Below are 16,437 nucleotides of genomic sequence, written 5' to 3' on the forward strand. Positions count from 1 at the left end.
GGAGTGTGTTCGAGAAGATTTGCCAAGAGGTCACTTCCTGGGTTCACCGGTGTCTTAACCCCTGACACGGGGGTCACCGGGTGACGTCACCCAGGTCACGTGTTACTTTGTTGATATTAATTCTCGACCTGCTGATCCGTAAGATGAATATTCAGTGCTGAAAGCACCGCCTCTGGCGGTCATCCGGAACTCATAGAACCGTGGTTATATACATATCCCTCGTTTTAGCAGCATAATACACAATTTTCAGCATAAAGGGCAATAAGCAAAAATATAGACATATGTATAATAAATACAAATAAAATTAAAAAAAATAATAAAAAAATAAAAATATATATAAGGTACTAAAGGGCAAAAAGGTAAGAACTAAGAAGCAAATGCTAAAGTATTAAAATACGTTTTTAGTCTGGATTTAAAAGTAGAGGTAGTGGGGGGAAAGTCTGATGTTGAGCGGTGCTCAGCGGTGCTCAGCGGTGCTGAGGTCACTACTCAATGCACATCGTTCACATAGGATAGGTGCTGCTAGCCTGGTTCTCACCGACGTTGCGTGTGTGTGTACAAGGTAGCACAGGTTAACATGCTCTTCTCGAGTCAGAACATAAATGGTGCATTTATTGGAACTCACCACCAACAAATTCCTCCAAAAACGTTTTCTGTTAATCTCTAAAGAGTCGATATAGTCTATAATCGGTCCTGTGACTCATCAATGCGAGGTGCCGTTGATATTTAAGCAATAAATGCTCCGTTTATTTTCTACTCGAGAAGCGCATGTTAACGGCAGCAGAACCAGATGGTAATGTGTGTTATGGGGTCCCTATTATTATTACTGCATGAGCAAAACAAAATGCCTCACAAAACGTGTGCAACAATCGATTCTTTTGTGGATGAATAGATTAATTGAATCGTGGGCTGTAGGATCGGGGGCGCCAAAGCTACACACACACCGTCTGGTGTGAACCAGGCTAGTAGGATCGATCATCATTATTTACATCTCAAATGAGGACGCTTACCCGACTCGAATCTCGTGTCTTGGCTGCTTCCTCCTCCCCAGCCTCCTCTAGCCAATCGCGGTCCCCCTGTGGGCCACGGTGACGCCATGCCCTGCTTCTGATTGGTTAGTCCAGGGGGAGGCCTCGACGGCTGAGAGCTGTTGCGATTGGTTTTCCAGGATTTGCTGTGTCCGATTGGTTCAAGGGGCCAGCTAGATTTGTACTCAGAGTACTTGGCTGCAAACACAACACCAGAACAGTGCAAATATAGTATATAATATAATTAGGGATGCACGATGTATCGGCCAGATGTATCGGTATCGGCCGATATCGGCCGATATTCAACACATCGGACATCGGTCTGATAGGTAAAGCTGGGCCGATGTTAACGCCGATGTTTTTTTTTATATGTTACGGTTCTAAAAGAATGGACTTGACGATGACTTTCACTGTTTGTCTTCTATTTTGTCTCTATTTTTTTATCTAATTACCTCAGGGAGTTAAAAAGTGTTTTTGGAAATAAGACGACATTCAAAAATCCTGTTTGTTTGCATCATTGTCATCTCTTTTTTTTAAAAAACAAAGAAAAACATCGGTATCGGTTAATATCGGTCATCGGCCAAAACCGCAATATCATAATCGGATATCGGTATCGGCCGAAATTTTTGACATCGTGCATCCCTAAATATAATATAATAATATATATATTATATTATAATATAATATAAGTGACAAATGATCAGTGTCACATGTTTTTACAAGAGTACTTGGCTGCAAACACAACACAAGAGGATGCACATATAATATACTACAATATAATATAATATAATACAATATAATATAATGAGTGACAAATGACCAGCGTCACATGCCTTTACAAGCTTAGGAAAAAAATATATCACACCATGCAGTTAATGCAAATCTCTTGCAAATAAACATTTTGTTCATAATTTAATGAATAGAGCTACTGTTCCAACACAGAATAAAATCGACCACCAAGTCCTTACATCAAATTACAGTGGGTCATAGTCCTTTATAGTCTTTTCAGGCACAAAGGTAGCAGCTGGTAGGCGAGATGTATGCATTTGGTGATTGGAATGGGCTGTGTGCCTAGGTAAAGCTACGTTCACATATGTCGCTGCTAGTTACTTGCTCAGCAAATGAAGTCAATAGAATGTCTATGCGTTTCAGCGAGACGAGGAGTGTACAAGCGATGCGATGTGGGCGGATCCCAAGTTGAAAATATTTTAACTTCTGGCGAGGCGAGTAACCAATTGGAATGCAGAGTTCTGTACTTCTTGCCTGTGCATTGAAAGTTAAAGCTGCGGGAACGTTTAGCGAACGAGTGGCGAGCAGGCGAGCGAGAAGCTAGTGACTAGTAGCGTTGTGTGTAAATGTGGCTTAAGGGGTCCAGTCGAGGGAATGAAACGAAGGACAGCACTCTTCAGATTTTTTTTTCTATAGGCGAATAAAGAAAGAAAAATCTGAAGAGTGCTGTCCTTCGTTTCATTCCCTTACCTAAGTTTCATGTGGGATTCAGCACCCAGTTAAGAACTGTGTGAATCATTAGGCGATAGTGAGAGCGTGTCTCCTTAACTTTACAAGGGGGGCTAATTGACCAAAACCATGTAATCCCCGAAAGGAGCAAGTAAAAATATCCATACACAGAAGGGTATTTATTCAGCTCTCTCACCTGAGCTGTGTGCATTAGGGAGGGGGCTTTCTGAGGCACTGTAGGGCCAGGCACCGTGTGAAGGCAGCAAGGTGTTGAGGGCAGGGTTCGAGCCTGCAAGACAAGACAAGACAAGGCCAGAGGAAAGAGGCCATCAATCTCACAACTCTTTTCAATCACAGAACAACCACTACACAGAACAAACAGAGCAGCGCTACACTGGTCACTTCACCAAATACCCTTGATTCAGTCCTTCAGAAGTCCTTAACGGCTTTTATGTTAAAAAAAAAACAATTCAGACACACACACACACCTTAGCAAAACATCTGCAGCACTGACTGTCCGGGACATGCACAACAATGAAAAGGTTGCTTGATGATCCATCATTAAAATTTCAAAAGCACTGGCATCAGTGTACATTTACAATTTTCCATCTCCTAAAGCAGGGATGGGGAAATCGATGTCTTGAGGGCCGTTAATGGAACGCTTATCTGGCCCCTGATATAATTCTAATGTTAAGCAGTTTCACATGAAATATGACATGTTTTGAAAAGAAATCGTAGAAATTACATCTGCAATACAATTAAGTTACATGTTCAGGGGACCTAGTGAAGGTGGGGTCTGTTGTACAGGTGGCCGCCTTCAACACAGGCCTAAAGTGCAGGGGGAAATCCTGGTTTGTGTTCAAAGTAAGGCCCTTGGAGAACTTAAAAAAATATATATATATTTAAAGTGGCCCTCGAATGAAAATGGTTCCCCACCCCTGTCCTAAAGGAACACCCCCTCTTCATCTTACATTCAAAGGGCCACTTCAAATTCCTACAAGGGCCGTAAAAGTCCTCAGAGGGCCATAATATGAACACAAAGCAGGATTTTCCAATGCAATTTAAGCCTTTATTGAAGGTAGACACCTTTAAAACAGAGCCCACCTTCACCTTCAGGTCCCCTGAACTTAATTGTATTGGAAATGTAATCTATGAGATTCCTTCACAAAATATGTCATATTTCATGTGAAGCTGCATAACATTAAAATTATATGGGGGGCCAGATTAAACGGCCTCAAGGACCGCAAATGGCCCTCGAGACATAGGTTCCCCACCCCTGTCTTACACCATGAAATGCAATGCAGTGGCAGTATACGGCACCTGTATCATCTCGCAGTAACTGGTGGTCCGTGTCACTGAGATTAGGCGGATCGTGGGGGGTGAGAACACCTCCTGGGGTCATGTAGGGGTCAGACTCGGGGTCGGCACTCTGGATGCCCTTCCAGGGCACTCCCGGCTGGAACTCTGTCACCACAACAACAACAAAAAAACACGTTACCAGACATGGAGGAGACTGTTCATAGGGAGTTTCTCTCTCTTTCCGAAAAAGTATGACAAAGTTTTATGCTGCCATGGCCCTGTAGGAGACTAGTGGAGGGTTAGAATAAATGCAAATGAAGAGTTTGTTTGCAACCTACATTTTGTAGAATGTTGGGAAATTTACATTTTTTATTGGGCATTCCATTGAAAAAGTATGTTCTCAAAATATCTGAATCGCAAGAATTCAGACATAGGTGATGGGACTTCTGAACAGTCATTCTCAATAATAAAACGCATAAGTCAAAAATTGTAGATACACCATTTTGCAAATTAACTCTTCAAATGTCGTCACCGACCACCCTCATGTAGCAGACCGAAATTGATCCCAAATTGTTGTGTTGGTAACGCATAGAATGCTGCTCGTGGTTAAAATATTTAGTATCTTTGACGTTACCACCACATCCACTCAATTACACTGTGCCAAAACAGAGGTGCTTTCAATGCGGCCTGCCAGCAGAGACCAACGCATTTCCTTTGAACTTTATGGACAGGCCGTGTTCACACAAACTCTACAAATTCTTTGAATTAACCAGTAACCCCTTATTCTAATGTCAATGTTTGTGGACAACCACCTCCTCTGTGTGTGTGTGTGTGTGTGTGTGTGTGTGTGTGTGTGTGTGTGTGTGTGTGTGTGTGTGTGTGTGTGTGTGTGTGTTCACAGTTGAGTAACAGCAAACAAGAAAACGCCTTGACAACATTCTGGATTGTTAAAAAGGTGCACTGTGTAGGATGGTGGCCACAGTAGGTATTGCAACTATGCTGCTCATTGAAACTGTGCTGGCAATTGCCAAATTTTATCTTTACTTTGGTCATACGAGTAAATATTATTATTAATGAGTAAATATTTATGTACTGTAAATTTTGCCTTTCAAAATTGGCAATTTCTGGAAATTCAAAATGGCCGATGTATATGGAAAAAAACAGCCGTAATGAATACTTTGAATTTGTATTTGTGAAAAACGTAACATTTGAAAATGGGCAGCATGAATTCTGGAAATAAGCTATAAAAATATTACACAGTGCTCCTTTGATTAATTGCTAATGTTGCTTTAGAAAAGTTGCATGTGGATTGGTTTTTTGAAGTGTGTATCATATTTCAAATGCAACTGCACTATACAGCCCTTACAATCATATTAGTGTTTGATAACGACCAAGCCCCCATCCACATTGAACAACACATTTTCTGCGGGAAACACAGCTGATCAATAATCAATTATTTCTTTCAAGTGAAGTCAAGTGTACTTTTTCAAATATCCATGCAACAAGTTAGAAATTGCGCTTGAACAGTGTCTAAAGTGCAGTTTAAACTAAAACAGAGAGATTATTGTCAATGTCTTATTTATATTGCACGCACGCACGCGCACGGGCACACACACAGGCACACGCACACACACACAGACACACACACAACTAACATCCTAAACAGTTAACAGATTGCAAGATTGTTGGCGTAAGTCTTACCAGGAGGCCAGGTGGAGGTGCCGATGATCGGCCCCCCCTGCCCGATGCCAGGGCTCCGCTGCCAGCCGTCCGAGAGGACTTGAGAGGCCATGCCCGAGCCGTCGCCTCCCAGCAGATCGTACTGCGCGTAAGGGGTGCTGCCAAAAGGTTTACCTGGCGTAGGTAAGGGACCTGGAGAGCAGGAAGGCCGTGGACAATATTTAAAAATGCATATTAAATGTTTAAACATGGCCCTGCCGTGGCCTAATGGTAGGGCACTCGTCTGCCATGCGGCCGACCCAGGTTCGGTTCCCGGCCCAGGTCATTTGCCGACCCCTCCCCATCTCTCCCCCTTCACTTCCTGTCCACCTCTCGTACTATCTTGCACCCCCCCCCCCCCCCCAAAATAGTTTAAATATATCAAAACAAGAATAGCCCTGTATGTGTCCTCTATGTTACTTCAGGCTTTTTCCGAAAGTGTTCTTAAGTAAGTTAAGTACAGCTGATAAATATTAATATTTTGCTCAGTGATTTCACACTGCTACATAGCTTACAATTATTACTAGCTACCACCTGAATCCACAGGCAACATAGGTAGGGACAAGCATTACATTCTTTATGGAGCTGAGAAAATCCCACATTTTGCATACAGCTGCTATCTAGCCCCATGCCATGTTAGCCACATGCTTCCTGCTGACCACAAGTCTGCAAACAGGTCTTTACATATTTTACAAATATTTTACAGGGCCACAAGAATTACAGCACGTCACTTCACTTCACTTCTCTTCAAATAAATTAAATTCACTCAGAACAGCCAGTTATAGATTTCTGTTCTTTCTTTACTAAGCAAATTTGAAAAAAGCTGTACGTATATATACACAATTCTTTGGACCACAACTATATGCAAAAACTGTACGGAACCCACATCAGGGTACATCACCATACATTGGAACAACCCCCTCAAAAACACACAGCCAACAGTGATAAGAAAATGCCCTGTGCGTCACACCACCGTACCGTTCTTATGCATGTTGGGATCGGGGGGAGAGGGAGCGGTGTTGTGGCCCTCCATCATCCACTTGAAGCGGGACTGCGGCCCCACGGGATCCTTGACGGTCCCCGGAGCCCCCACCATGGCACCCAGCTCCAGCCCCGACAAGTTACCCCCCGCAGAGCCGAAACCTGAAGCACCAACAGGAACAATAATAATAATATTAATAAACTTTATTCACAGACTCAAGGTCCAGATGAGAACAAACAAAACAGAACTAAACAAAACAGAGACTATTGTTGTATTATTGACCTTTTTTCATATTTTTATTTGTTAAATTATTATCATTTATTATTCTACACAGCATTGAGCAGCTGCAACCTTCATTTCACTGCCAATTGTGCCTGCACAAGAAAGCATGTGACAAATAAAAATATTGAATCTTGATAAGGTAGGTTGAGACTATTCATATGGGGACTTTTCCAGGGATCCATGCCATGTAGGGTGCACACCCCGTTAGGAGACCAGCAGAGGGTAAAAATGAATGGAGTTCCCCTAGCACTATGGCGGTATCGCACATGGTAGTCAAGCCACCACTAAACATCACCGAAAAAGAGAAAGGAGAGGATCAATAAAGGCATAAAAGCCCCTAAAATGTTTTGGATTTCATTTAAATAAGCTTAGCAAAAGAACCCCATTTTCGGTCTTACCTTTGAATATCTACATTTGCACAAACCAAAAGGTGACCTTCTTAGCTTTAGCGATAAAGGCTTCCTTTACACACGGTGACTTTGTTTATTTTAAGAATACAAGCTTGCTACACGATCTGGACATGGAGCCAACCATTGAGCCAGCATTACAAAACAAAGAATGGCACGCACACACACAGGCATACATGCTGAAACCAACCATTGAGGCAGCATTACGAAACAAAGAATGGCAATTGTGCGCGCGCACGCACACACACAGGCACTCACACACACACACACACACACCAACACAGACAGGCATACATGCTGACACTAACCTGGGTATCCCCCCTGCGCTTTGGCTTGCAGTTCAGCCAGGGTGCCCCCCAGGACTCCAGGATGCTGGAGGTGTTCGGGTATGGGGTGCTTGGATGGGGCTCCCCCCAGGTGGGAGGGGGACATCTTGGAGCCCACGCTCCCCATACCGCCAACACCCTGCTGCTGTTGCTGCTGCCTCTGCTGCTGGAGAACTGCCATGATTCTAGCCAGCTAGAGAGAGAGAGAGAGAGAGAGAGAGAGAGAGAGAGAGAGAGAGGGAGGGAGGGAGAGGGAGAGACAGAGACAGCGCGAGAGAGAGAGAGAGAGACAGAGACACACGAGAGAAAGGGGGGGGGGGTGCAGGAAGATAAGCGGTGGAGTTTATTTTACAAACAGTTTGTCTATCTTTGAAGAGCGTAGCATTATTGGCCCACCCCGTGGTCAGTGTTTGTGAAGGACTTCCTTCCAGCCCACACTAGTCAGAGGCCCCTGGCGTCTCCCCTGGGGGTTTAAGCAAAGAGCTGAGGCGCTCTATGGACTTGTAACGGTAATGATAGTGTGCGATGCAAATGCGATGAGAAACGATTTTGCGTCCGCGCAGTACAGTGGGTATGCAATGCAACGCAAACAGCCCTTGCGGCATGCCCATGTTAACACATACTAGGTCTTTACATCCAGAAGTTCGTAAATCTCCAAACAGATGCATATTTATAGAGCGTCATGACCATATGGAAAGGGAGTGCCCTATACCCGAACAAGACCTAGGAACAGGCTGTACAGTGGTACACTCACACAATATAGAGCCATTTCCTGTCCTGTCCTGTCTTAAGCTAGTGTTGCTCAGGGACTCAAAAAGAATTTCGGTGAAAACTGACAATAAATATAATAATAAGTAATAACTGACAATAATATAATAATAAGTATAATCGTATCGTATCGTATTTCAAATATCAGTATAGTTATTAACCCATAGTTATCTCAGAGGGGGGTAGTGTAGCGTTTGGGGTTGCAATGAACAACAGCGTAATGGTGGCCGAGTGGCAGGCCTGTAATATAATTACAATATAGTGCTGTTTCAAATATCAATATAATCATTAGCCCATAGTCATCAACACGCCTCAGAGGAGGGTAGTGTAGCGATTGGGGTTGCAATGAGAGGTTGCCATTAGTGGTGTGGATTGGCACTGCCCTCACGATCCGATCACGATTCGGGAGGTAGCGATTCGATTCGATTCTATGTGATCCGATCCGATTCAATTCTACAATGCATTGCAATGCATTACATTTCTACTGAAAGCAACGCAAATGTTTAATCAGTCATGATGAGGCAATACAAGTAGTCAGATACTGAGCAACAATTTATTGGCTGTTGTCTGTATCAGTCTTGCAATGTTTTGAAGTTCTTTTATTTAATTTAACATTCATTTGCTCCCGAAATATCCATGGAAGTGATTGAAACTTAATTTAACTTAAAAAATTGCCGGATCGATTCTGGAACTTGCCGCATTGAATTGGATCGTCCATGCCCCGCATTGGATTGCATCGCCAAATCGAGCATTGTTGACACCACTAGTTGCCATTACATTACCAACAGCATAATGAGTGACAGGTCTGCAGATGGGCCTGTGGGGTGATGCGTGTGACTGCTGGTTATCACAAGTCCATCACTGTCACTCAACAATGTTAAATGCTCAGTATTATTATTACTCCATCACTTTACTGGTATTGGACCATCACTGTGTTATTTGTCCTGTTTTGCACTTTGATGTCAGTCTGCAAATGTCAATCCTGTGTATGTCTATGTCCCTTCATGGTATAGAGAGAAAATGTCATTTCAATTTCCTTGTATGACGTGTGCATATGAAGCAACTGACAATAAAAGCTGACTTGACTTACCTGCTGTGGGTCTGGCTGCTGCCGCATCGGCTGGGGGAACTTCCTCTGGTTCTGCAGAAGCTGCTGCTGTTGCTGCTGCTGCTGCAGGAGCAACTGGCAAGCCTACAGGGGGATGGACAAAAAAAAACATGGACGATATACATGGGTTAACCGTTTGTAAACAATCCCTGGATGCGCAACCCTGGCGCACTGTTCAAACTCTGCTGGAAACTGCTGTTGGTGAAAAAATGAGCTTGAAGTGTAATCGAGAGGCCAAAACCAATGCATTTCAAAAAAATATCACCCACAGCAGCATATCTGATCACCCAAATAAACATGCATCGCAACCTCTAATGAAAGCACCAGAAAACTCTTGGAAGACATAGATCAACAACAACAAAAAAAACATGCTTACTTGGCTTCTTTTACCTGCAGTCAACACTAAGGACTTTAACGCAACAAATATGCGGCTACCAATAGGCGTTCAATTGCGCTAACTTCGCTCCACCCATCTCTGGAATTACAAGGACTGCTTGGACGGTCAAAAAAGTATATCCACATGTCTGCAAGACTCTACATGCCATGTCTGTGTATCCACATGCCTGCATGATTAACTAGGAAATGGGCTCCAATGTCAAAACTCCCGGAGGGTTGCTTTAAGCTGTTGGAATGTAAGCTAGCTAGCTAATGGGTAACAGGTTGCAGCGGCGTCACCGCATCTTGCATAACAGCAGGTGGAAAGTGAAAGTGAAAATATGCCAGGCAGGCGCGCAATGACTGATATTCACAAGAATCTGTTGCATACACCGGAGACTGAATTACTGACTGGTTACCAATTACCCAACCTTCAGTGTACTGAATTAGTCTGTCAACGGACAGAATAAAACATGTGTATTTGCCATCTATTGTCTCTGTATTCAACTCCAAGCCATTAATGCAGCTGAAAGGTAATAAGTGGCAGCGTCATCACTACCTCTTGAGAGAAAGCAGGATGAACGTGAAAATGCCAGCGCGCCAGGCAGACTAGCGGGAGATGGCTGATATTTACCAGAATCTGCTGCATACGCTACAGACTGACTGACAAACAATTACACAACGTTAAGCTGACTGGACTCCTCTCAGCAGACAGAGAAAAACAACATTTGCCCTGAAATTTCTCACTTCAATTCCATGCAAATAACGCAGATGAAAGTATTTGCGTTGTCACTGCATCTTGAGGCTCCAGGTTCTCAGCAGACATCAGGTTGACAATGACAGTGTTAGAGTGCCAGTGATGGAGTGACCATCACTAGGGTTGTGGGTGTGTTCTGACTAACATGCCAACGAGCCTGGCTCTTTGGTGTAGCGGTCAGAGCCTGAGTTTACTATCCCAGAAGGTCTGGGTTCGAGTCCCAGCTGGGCAACTCTACTCCCCTTGGCTACAGTGCCAGTGTGCCAGGCAGATTAGCAGGAGATGGCTGCTATTTACCAGGAGCTGCTGCATACACTGACTCATACAAGATATTAATATCGAATCGCATAGTCATGGAGGCTGTGATTTACAGCCCTAGCGGGAGAAGGTGATTGCGATGGCTGCTACAGTACCTACCAGGATCTGCTGCATATGAGGGTGGATGCCGCTCAGCATGGCCAGGTGCTGCGGGGAGAGCTGCGGGGTGAAGACGCCCCCTGGCACGCCCCCAATGCCCCCCACCAGGTTACCAGTGGGAGGGGGCATCTGCTTAAGCATGGAGCCTGGAACCTGCACCACCACCCCAGACAACACACAGACACACACATTAAGAGGAGAGGAGATTGTGTAAATTTTAGTAAGGTTTAAAAGTCACAAATAGAGACGTACTGACTGGACGTACTGACATTGTTCACTCAACTCACTCCCGTTATGGGAAGACCCCACACACACACACACACACGCACGCGCACACACACACACTTTATAGACTTTATAAAACCTGGCCAACGATTTTAACTGTATTAAGCCCCAAAATAGTGGCATACCCCTTTAACTAGGTCCCCAGAAAAGATATATTATGTAACATATTTGATGTTGAGAATGTCATTTCTAAAGTTGCTAGACAAAAAAAATTTATATTTTTAAACGCCCCACCACCTTGACTAACAAAAATGTTGGGGGAAACGCTGGTAACGTACCTGAGGGGACAAGAACTGCGGAGGCACTTGTGCACGGAGCCCCTGGGGGGTGTTGATGGGGTGCATCCCTCTGAGTGGAGGCATTCCCCCACTTCCCCCAAACACACCATGGCCTCCCATCTGAAACAAACATTACTAGATTAAACACACGTTCACTTACATCCAGGGCTCTAAATTAACTGTTTTTCACCACCAGCCAAAATGACTAGAAGATGTTAATCTTACTACCCAAACACACTTGAAAGTTAGTTTTTCTACCAGCCAAATTTCACAACCATTTGGCTGGTGTTAATTTAGAGCCCTGCTTAAATCCCTTATGTCAATGATTAGGCTACATTTTATAGGTAAGCTTCAGTTATGTCAATGTGATATTGTTAAGCTTATTCATCCAATGCATATCAGTGCACGATTATACTCCACTTTTCACTACCCATCAGCGCTGTATTTGTTCCAACGCCCCGTAGTATTTGCCTATTATTTTGGCGAGGACCCTAGTTGTGATTAAATGTAAATCAATGTTATGCCAGTTCCAATGCATATTCCTACTGTGGCCAATTTCTTGTTTAGAATTTGGACAGCAAATAAAAAAACAACAACAAATACACTGAAGCTAAAATGTCTGTGTGTAAAGCCTGGATATCAAGGCTATGGTCTAAATGACAGACTGCTGCCGCCAGAAGCTTGTTGTACCAGCTGAATCTGCTAAGGCAGCACAGTACTCACAGCTTTGGACTGCCCATAGCAACTAAGACGCTGCACAAAGTTGAGAGTTCATTTAATCTGGCCAATGCATACCATCGAAAACATCCCAAAATTTATCATGATGAGGGACCAATCATTTTTGAACATTTCCAAAGGCTTGATGAGTTGTGTTTAAGGCAATGACGCAACAGTTTGTGAGATAGACACACCCCTTGCCTTTCCTTAGGAATAATGGGTTGATAACACAAGGGGGGCAGACTAAATGTACTCAGAAATTTGAATTCCTGATTGCCAGTGACTAGACTGGTAAATCTAAGCAAAGAACTTTCATTCATTCACTGCCCTGCATACTAGCCTGATTATTATCGACTTTCAATTCTCTTCGAGACTTGGTCTGACCAAGACCATAACAAATTAACGTTTCCCAACGGCATGGTTGTCCCGCCTCTTTAGGTTTGCTACTGGTTGACTGGTGTCCAACAAAGGGGGTGGCGTTCCCGATTTTTCAGGAGATCAGAAAGTATATTTACATTGCTCATGGCCTGACTAGAAGCAACCCCGAAGCTGTTGCGTCACTAGGAGGGCTTGGCCAGGTGGCTAATGCATAAAGGCTGCTGCCTGGTGTGTTTTGGCACCTTGTCATAGTAAGGCCCCGCCTCTCCAGCTCCGACCTCCTTGGAGCCCGGGGTTCGGAAAACTCCTCCGCCGCCTCTTCCTTTCCGCATCTCTCCGTTGTAGTCACTCATCCCCCTCTTATCTCCATCCATCCTTTTGTCCTGGAGGTCATCATCCTGTCAATGACAAACGACGACACAAAATACCATTTTCAGTGGTGTTCTTATTTTCAAACGTAATGTCTGTGCAATTAAGGAGGAACATTTCTTACCATCATGCCCATATTAGAGAACTGCCGATTCACTGGATTCATCCACGAGTCACCCTTCATGCCACCCTGGAAAACAGAACATTCCTGGTTATTTTCCAACACCTTGAGACTAGAGACAATGGTTAAGAACGGGGATTTAAATTAACACCAGCCAACTGGTAAAATGCAGGTGAAATTTCAGTTTGGCTGGTAGAAAAGACCAACTTACTAGCCACGTTGACCCATTAGGGAGTGTGTGTTTGCTAGTAAGATTAACATCTATTTGCCATTTTGACTGGTGATGAAAAAAAGCTCTATTATACTACTCCAAAATCATTACTATCAATCCATTTTATACTCTTTAAAAAAGGTACACTGTGCAGGAAATGGTCAAAAAAGGTACTGCAACTATGCTGTTCATTGAAAATGGGCTGACTATTGCCAATTTTGATCTTTACTTGAAAGTTTACCAAGTAATGAATACATGTTTTCTAATATGGTCCAATTACAGCCATTTTTGCAGCTAAAAATGGCTATTTTTGGAAATTCAAAATGGCAGACCAGGGAGAAGAGCCCCCTTTTCATGTATGAAAAGTGCAATTTTTCCAGTCATAATGAACACTTTGAATTTGATGGTGGTGGTAAATATTCATGAAAAAGGTGACATTAGTGAATGGGTAGCATGGATTCTAGAAATAATCAACAAAAAATCCTGTACAGTGTCCCTTTAAAAACCATACACGCCAGTGTCCCGCATTCATATTCTACCACCACATGCCGCATCCCCGATACAGCAACTTCACAACGAGTTAAATTCTCCATTCTGCAAATGACCGGCTCATCATACCTTATTGTTGCCTCTTTTGTTGGCGTGTCCCCAGCCTCCAGAGCCGTAGGGGGCGCTGTTTCCCTGGGGGCCGCTGCTGTTCCACATGTTGGAGCCCTCGTCTTCCTCTTCCCAGCTGGCGTGGCGAGATGTGCCCATGGAGCTGTCCATCTCGCCCCAGCCTTCTTGCATAGTCTTCGATCCTGGAAGAAGACATCCATGACAAACACGTCAGTGGAATCACCATGTGACTACCACAAAGCCAGAAGTAAATATTGCAAATCCACTGGCAAAATGTAAATGTAGAAGTCTGAGGATGTATGAAGGATGAGCTGAAATGTGGCTCTAACAAAAAAAGACAGCATGAAAAAACAAATGTTTACAGCACAAAGAGCTAGAGGTGCTCCGATCACCATTTTTTGGCCCGATCACAGATACCGATCACCAAAAATCTTTATCTGCCGATTACCGATCATTGCCGATCACAAAAATGATTTCCTATTTTTTAATAGCCTATTAATTATCCTTATTGAATACCATTTCTGCCCAAAAAACCAATCAATCTTAATTTGCACATGTCTATTATTAGGCTATTATTATTATTATTATTATTATTATTATTATTATTGTTATTATTGTTATTATTATTATTATTATTATTATCTTTCAGACTAGTGTTGGTAATACAGTCTACAGTATTAATCAATGTATAAGTTATTGCATAGAATAACTAAACTATTTAAGATTGAATTGAAACTGAAACATTACATCAAATAGTCTTCCACATACGAGAAAAAAACAACCTGTCGCTTTAAATCAGCAGCCTCGTGAGGAGAGCCCCTCCCCTCTCTGTCACCGTCCACAGTTGCAGTGCTCCACTACCGTTCTGAATCCCTCTCTCAAGTTTTAACCACATCTGTTGATGCAGATATGGTTATGAATGGTGGAAATGAAGGGGGGAATGGCGAAAAGTTATAGACAAGCAAATATGCCTTCTTTTGGTGCAGTTGCAGCTGTGCAGAGCCAGCGCCTACATGCAGCGCCAGGTATAAAGGCAAATGGTTGCGTGAGGAATTTAATATCTCTCGATCGGTTTTTTGATCGGCATGTTTTTCCGATCACCGATCAGGCTATTTTTGGCCATTATCGGCCGGTCATGATCGGCAGCCGAGCAATCGGAGCACCTCTACAAAGAGCTTGCATCTTCATTAGCAGAAACAAAAACACATCCGTTTCATTTCCAACCAAGGGCGCCGGAACGAGTTTTAAAGTGGTGGTTAGGGATGCAAACTAATTAATTAATCATTAGTTGATAGCCTTATCGATCGACTTACGATTAATTGATAATCGTTTTACACCCGAAATCTCAATGTTTCTCGAAAGAAAACTACTCAATCTAAATTTTTTTGATCAAAAATTGAGATAAAATACCACATTTACATTAATTCTATTTCAATTCTTTAGTCCAAAGGTGATTTAAATATTCCCACTATTCACATCCCTCTTCACACACACTCTTCACATGCCCATTTCACCTGGGTCTCTTGTCAATCGATTAAAGACCATTAATCGCAATTAATCGACAATTCAACTAACGCATTGATCAATTAAAGTCGATTAATCGGTTAATCGTTAACATCCCTAGTGGTGGTGCATTTTTTCTTCTTCATTCTTTATTTCTTAACAATGTTACTGTTGCTGCACTCCACTCATTTGTCTCCTGTAAAAGTTGAGAAAGCCTCATTTATGGAACCCAAAAGTGGGGATGCAAATGCACCACTGCATCCCCCTTTCCAGCACCTATGTTCCCAACCTATTCTGGTTCAGGTTCACATCACAGGGAATGTTAAAACAAACACTGACGGTAGGGACACATCGACGCAAATTTGGCCAAGCGAAGCGAACTTCGCCATTCATTCCTATGACAGAGGAAAAGGCAAGCGAAAGCAAGCGAACAGGAGCGAAGCAAAGCGAAACCATTAAACAAAGTTTAATGTTATGCAAATGAGGAGGGAAATCGCCTACGGCGGCCCAATCAAATCAACAATACAACCGTCCCATTCCATTTGATTCGCCGCAACGACCTGATGACGGTTGAGCTGTCACTGAATTTCGCCTCTCTTCGCCTCGCTCGTTTCGCCTCCTATGTGTCCCTACCGTGAGGATACATCTATGATGAGAATAATCACTCAGTCTATACACAGGTTTTCTTTTTTTGCTTTCCCCTGGCTGCGCAACCCTGGCTGTGCACAACTCAACCTCTGATAGTTGGAAACCGCTGCCAGTCAAAAACTTAGCGCCAGTGTCTTGCCCCTCCTCACAACACCATGTTTATAAACAAAAACCCATGTATTGGAAACATACAAACTCACCAGATTTTATTGGATTGGGGGAGCGTCCTCCCCAGCCTCCTCCCCCTTTGCCGGGGTCGTCTGGTTCTCCCCAGCTGCTGGAGGCCTCTGGGCCTTTGCCCCAGGCGGAGGTGCCGTTATCCACAGAGTGGTCGGGTGGACCCCTGCCCACTCCCCACATGGAAGGTGCTACAGGTAGCGACA

General features: G+C 43.5%; 1 protein-coding gene across 1 annotated transcript in view; it reads right to left on the reverse strand.

Moving 5' to 3' along the window:
• LOC134439788 (trinucleotide repeat-containing gene 6B protein-like) overlaps nt 1-16,437 on the reverse strand; it is a 39,317-nt gene that overhangs the window by 12,140 nt on the left and 10,740 nt on the right. The window contains exons 8-20 of the mRNA XM_063189698.1: nt 16,255-16,422; nt 13,904-14,085; nt 13,078-13,143; nt 12,827-12,982; nt 11,490-11,609; nt 10,927-11,079; nt 9,360-9,461; nt 7,484-7,694; nt 6,483-6,647; nt 5,487-5,657; nt 3,807-3,950; nt 2,683-2,775; nt 1,011-1,226 (exon numbers count right to left, since the gene is read on the reverse strand). Coding sequence (XP_063045768.1) covers nt 1,011-1,226; nt 2,683-2,775; nt 3,807-3,950; nt 5,487-5,657; nt 6,483-6,647; nt 7,484-7,694; nt 9,360-9,461; nt 10,927-11,079; nt 11,490-11,609; nt 12,827-12,982; nt 13,078-13,143; nt 13,904-14,085; nt 16,255-16,422 — 1,947 coding nt within the window. The remainder of the gene's footprint in view (nt 1-1,010; nt 1,227-2,682; nt 2,776-3,806; nt 3,951-5,486; nt 5,658-6,482; nt 6,648-7,483; nt 7,695-9,359; nt 9,462-10,926; nt 11,080-11,489; nt 11,610-12,826; nt 12,983-13,077; nt 13,144-13,903; nt 14,086-16,254; nt 16,423-16,437) is intronic.

Source organism: Engraulis encrasicolus, chromosome 2, assembly GCF_034702125.1.
Source record: "Engraulis encrasicolus isolate BLACKSEA-1 chromosome 2, IST_EnEncr_1.0, whole genome shotgun sequence".
NCBI lineage: Eukaryota > Metazoa > Chordata > Actinopteri > Clupeiformes > Engraulidae > Engraulis > Engraulis encrasicolus.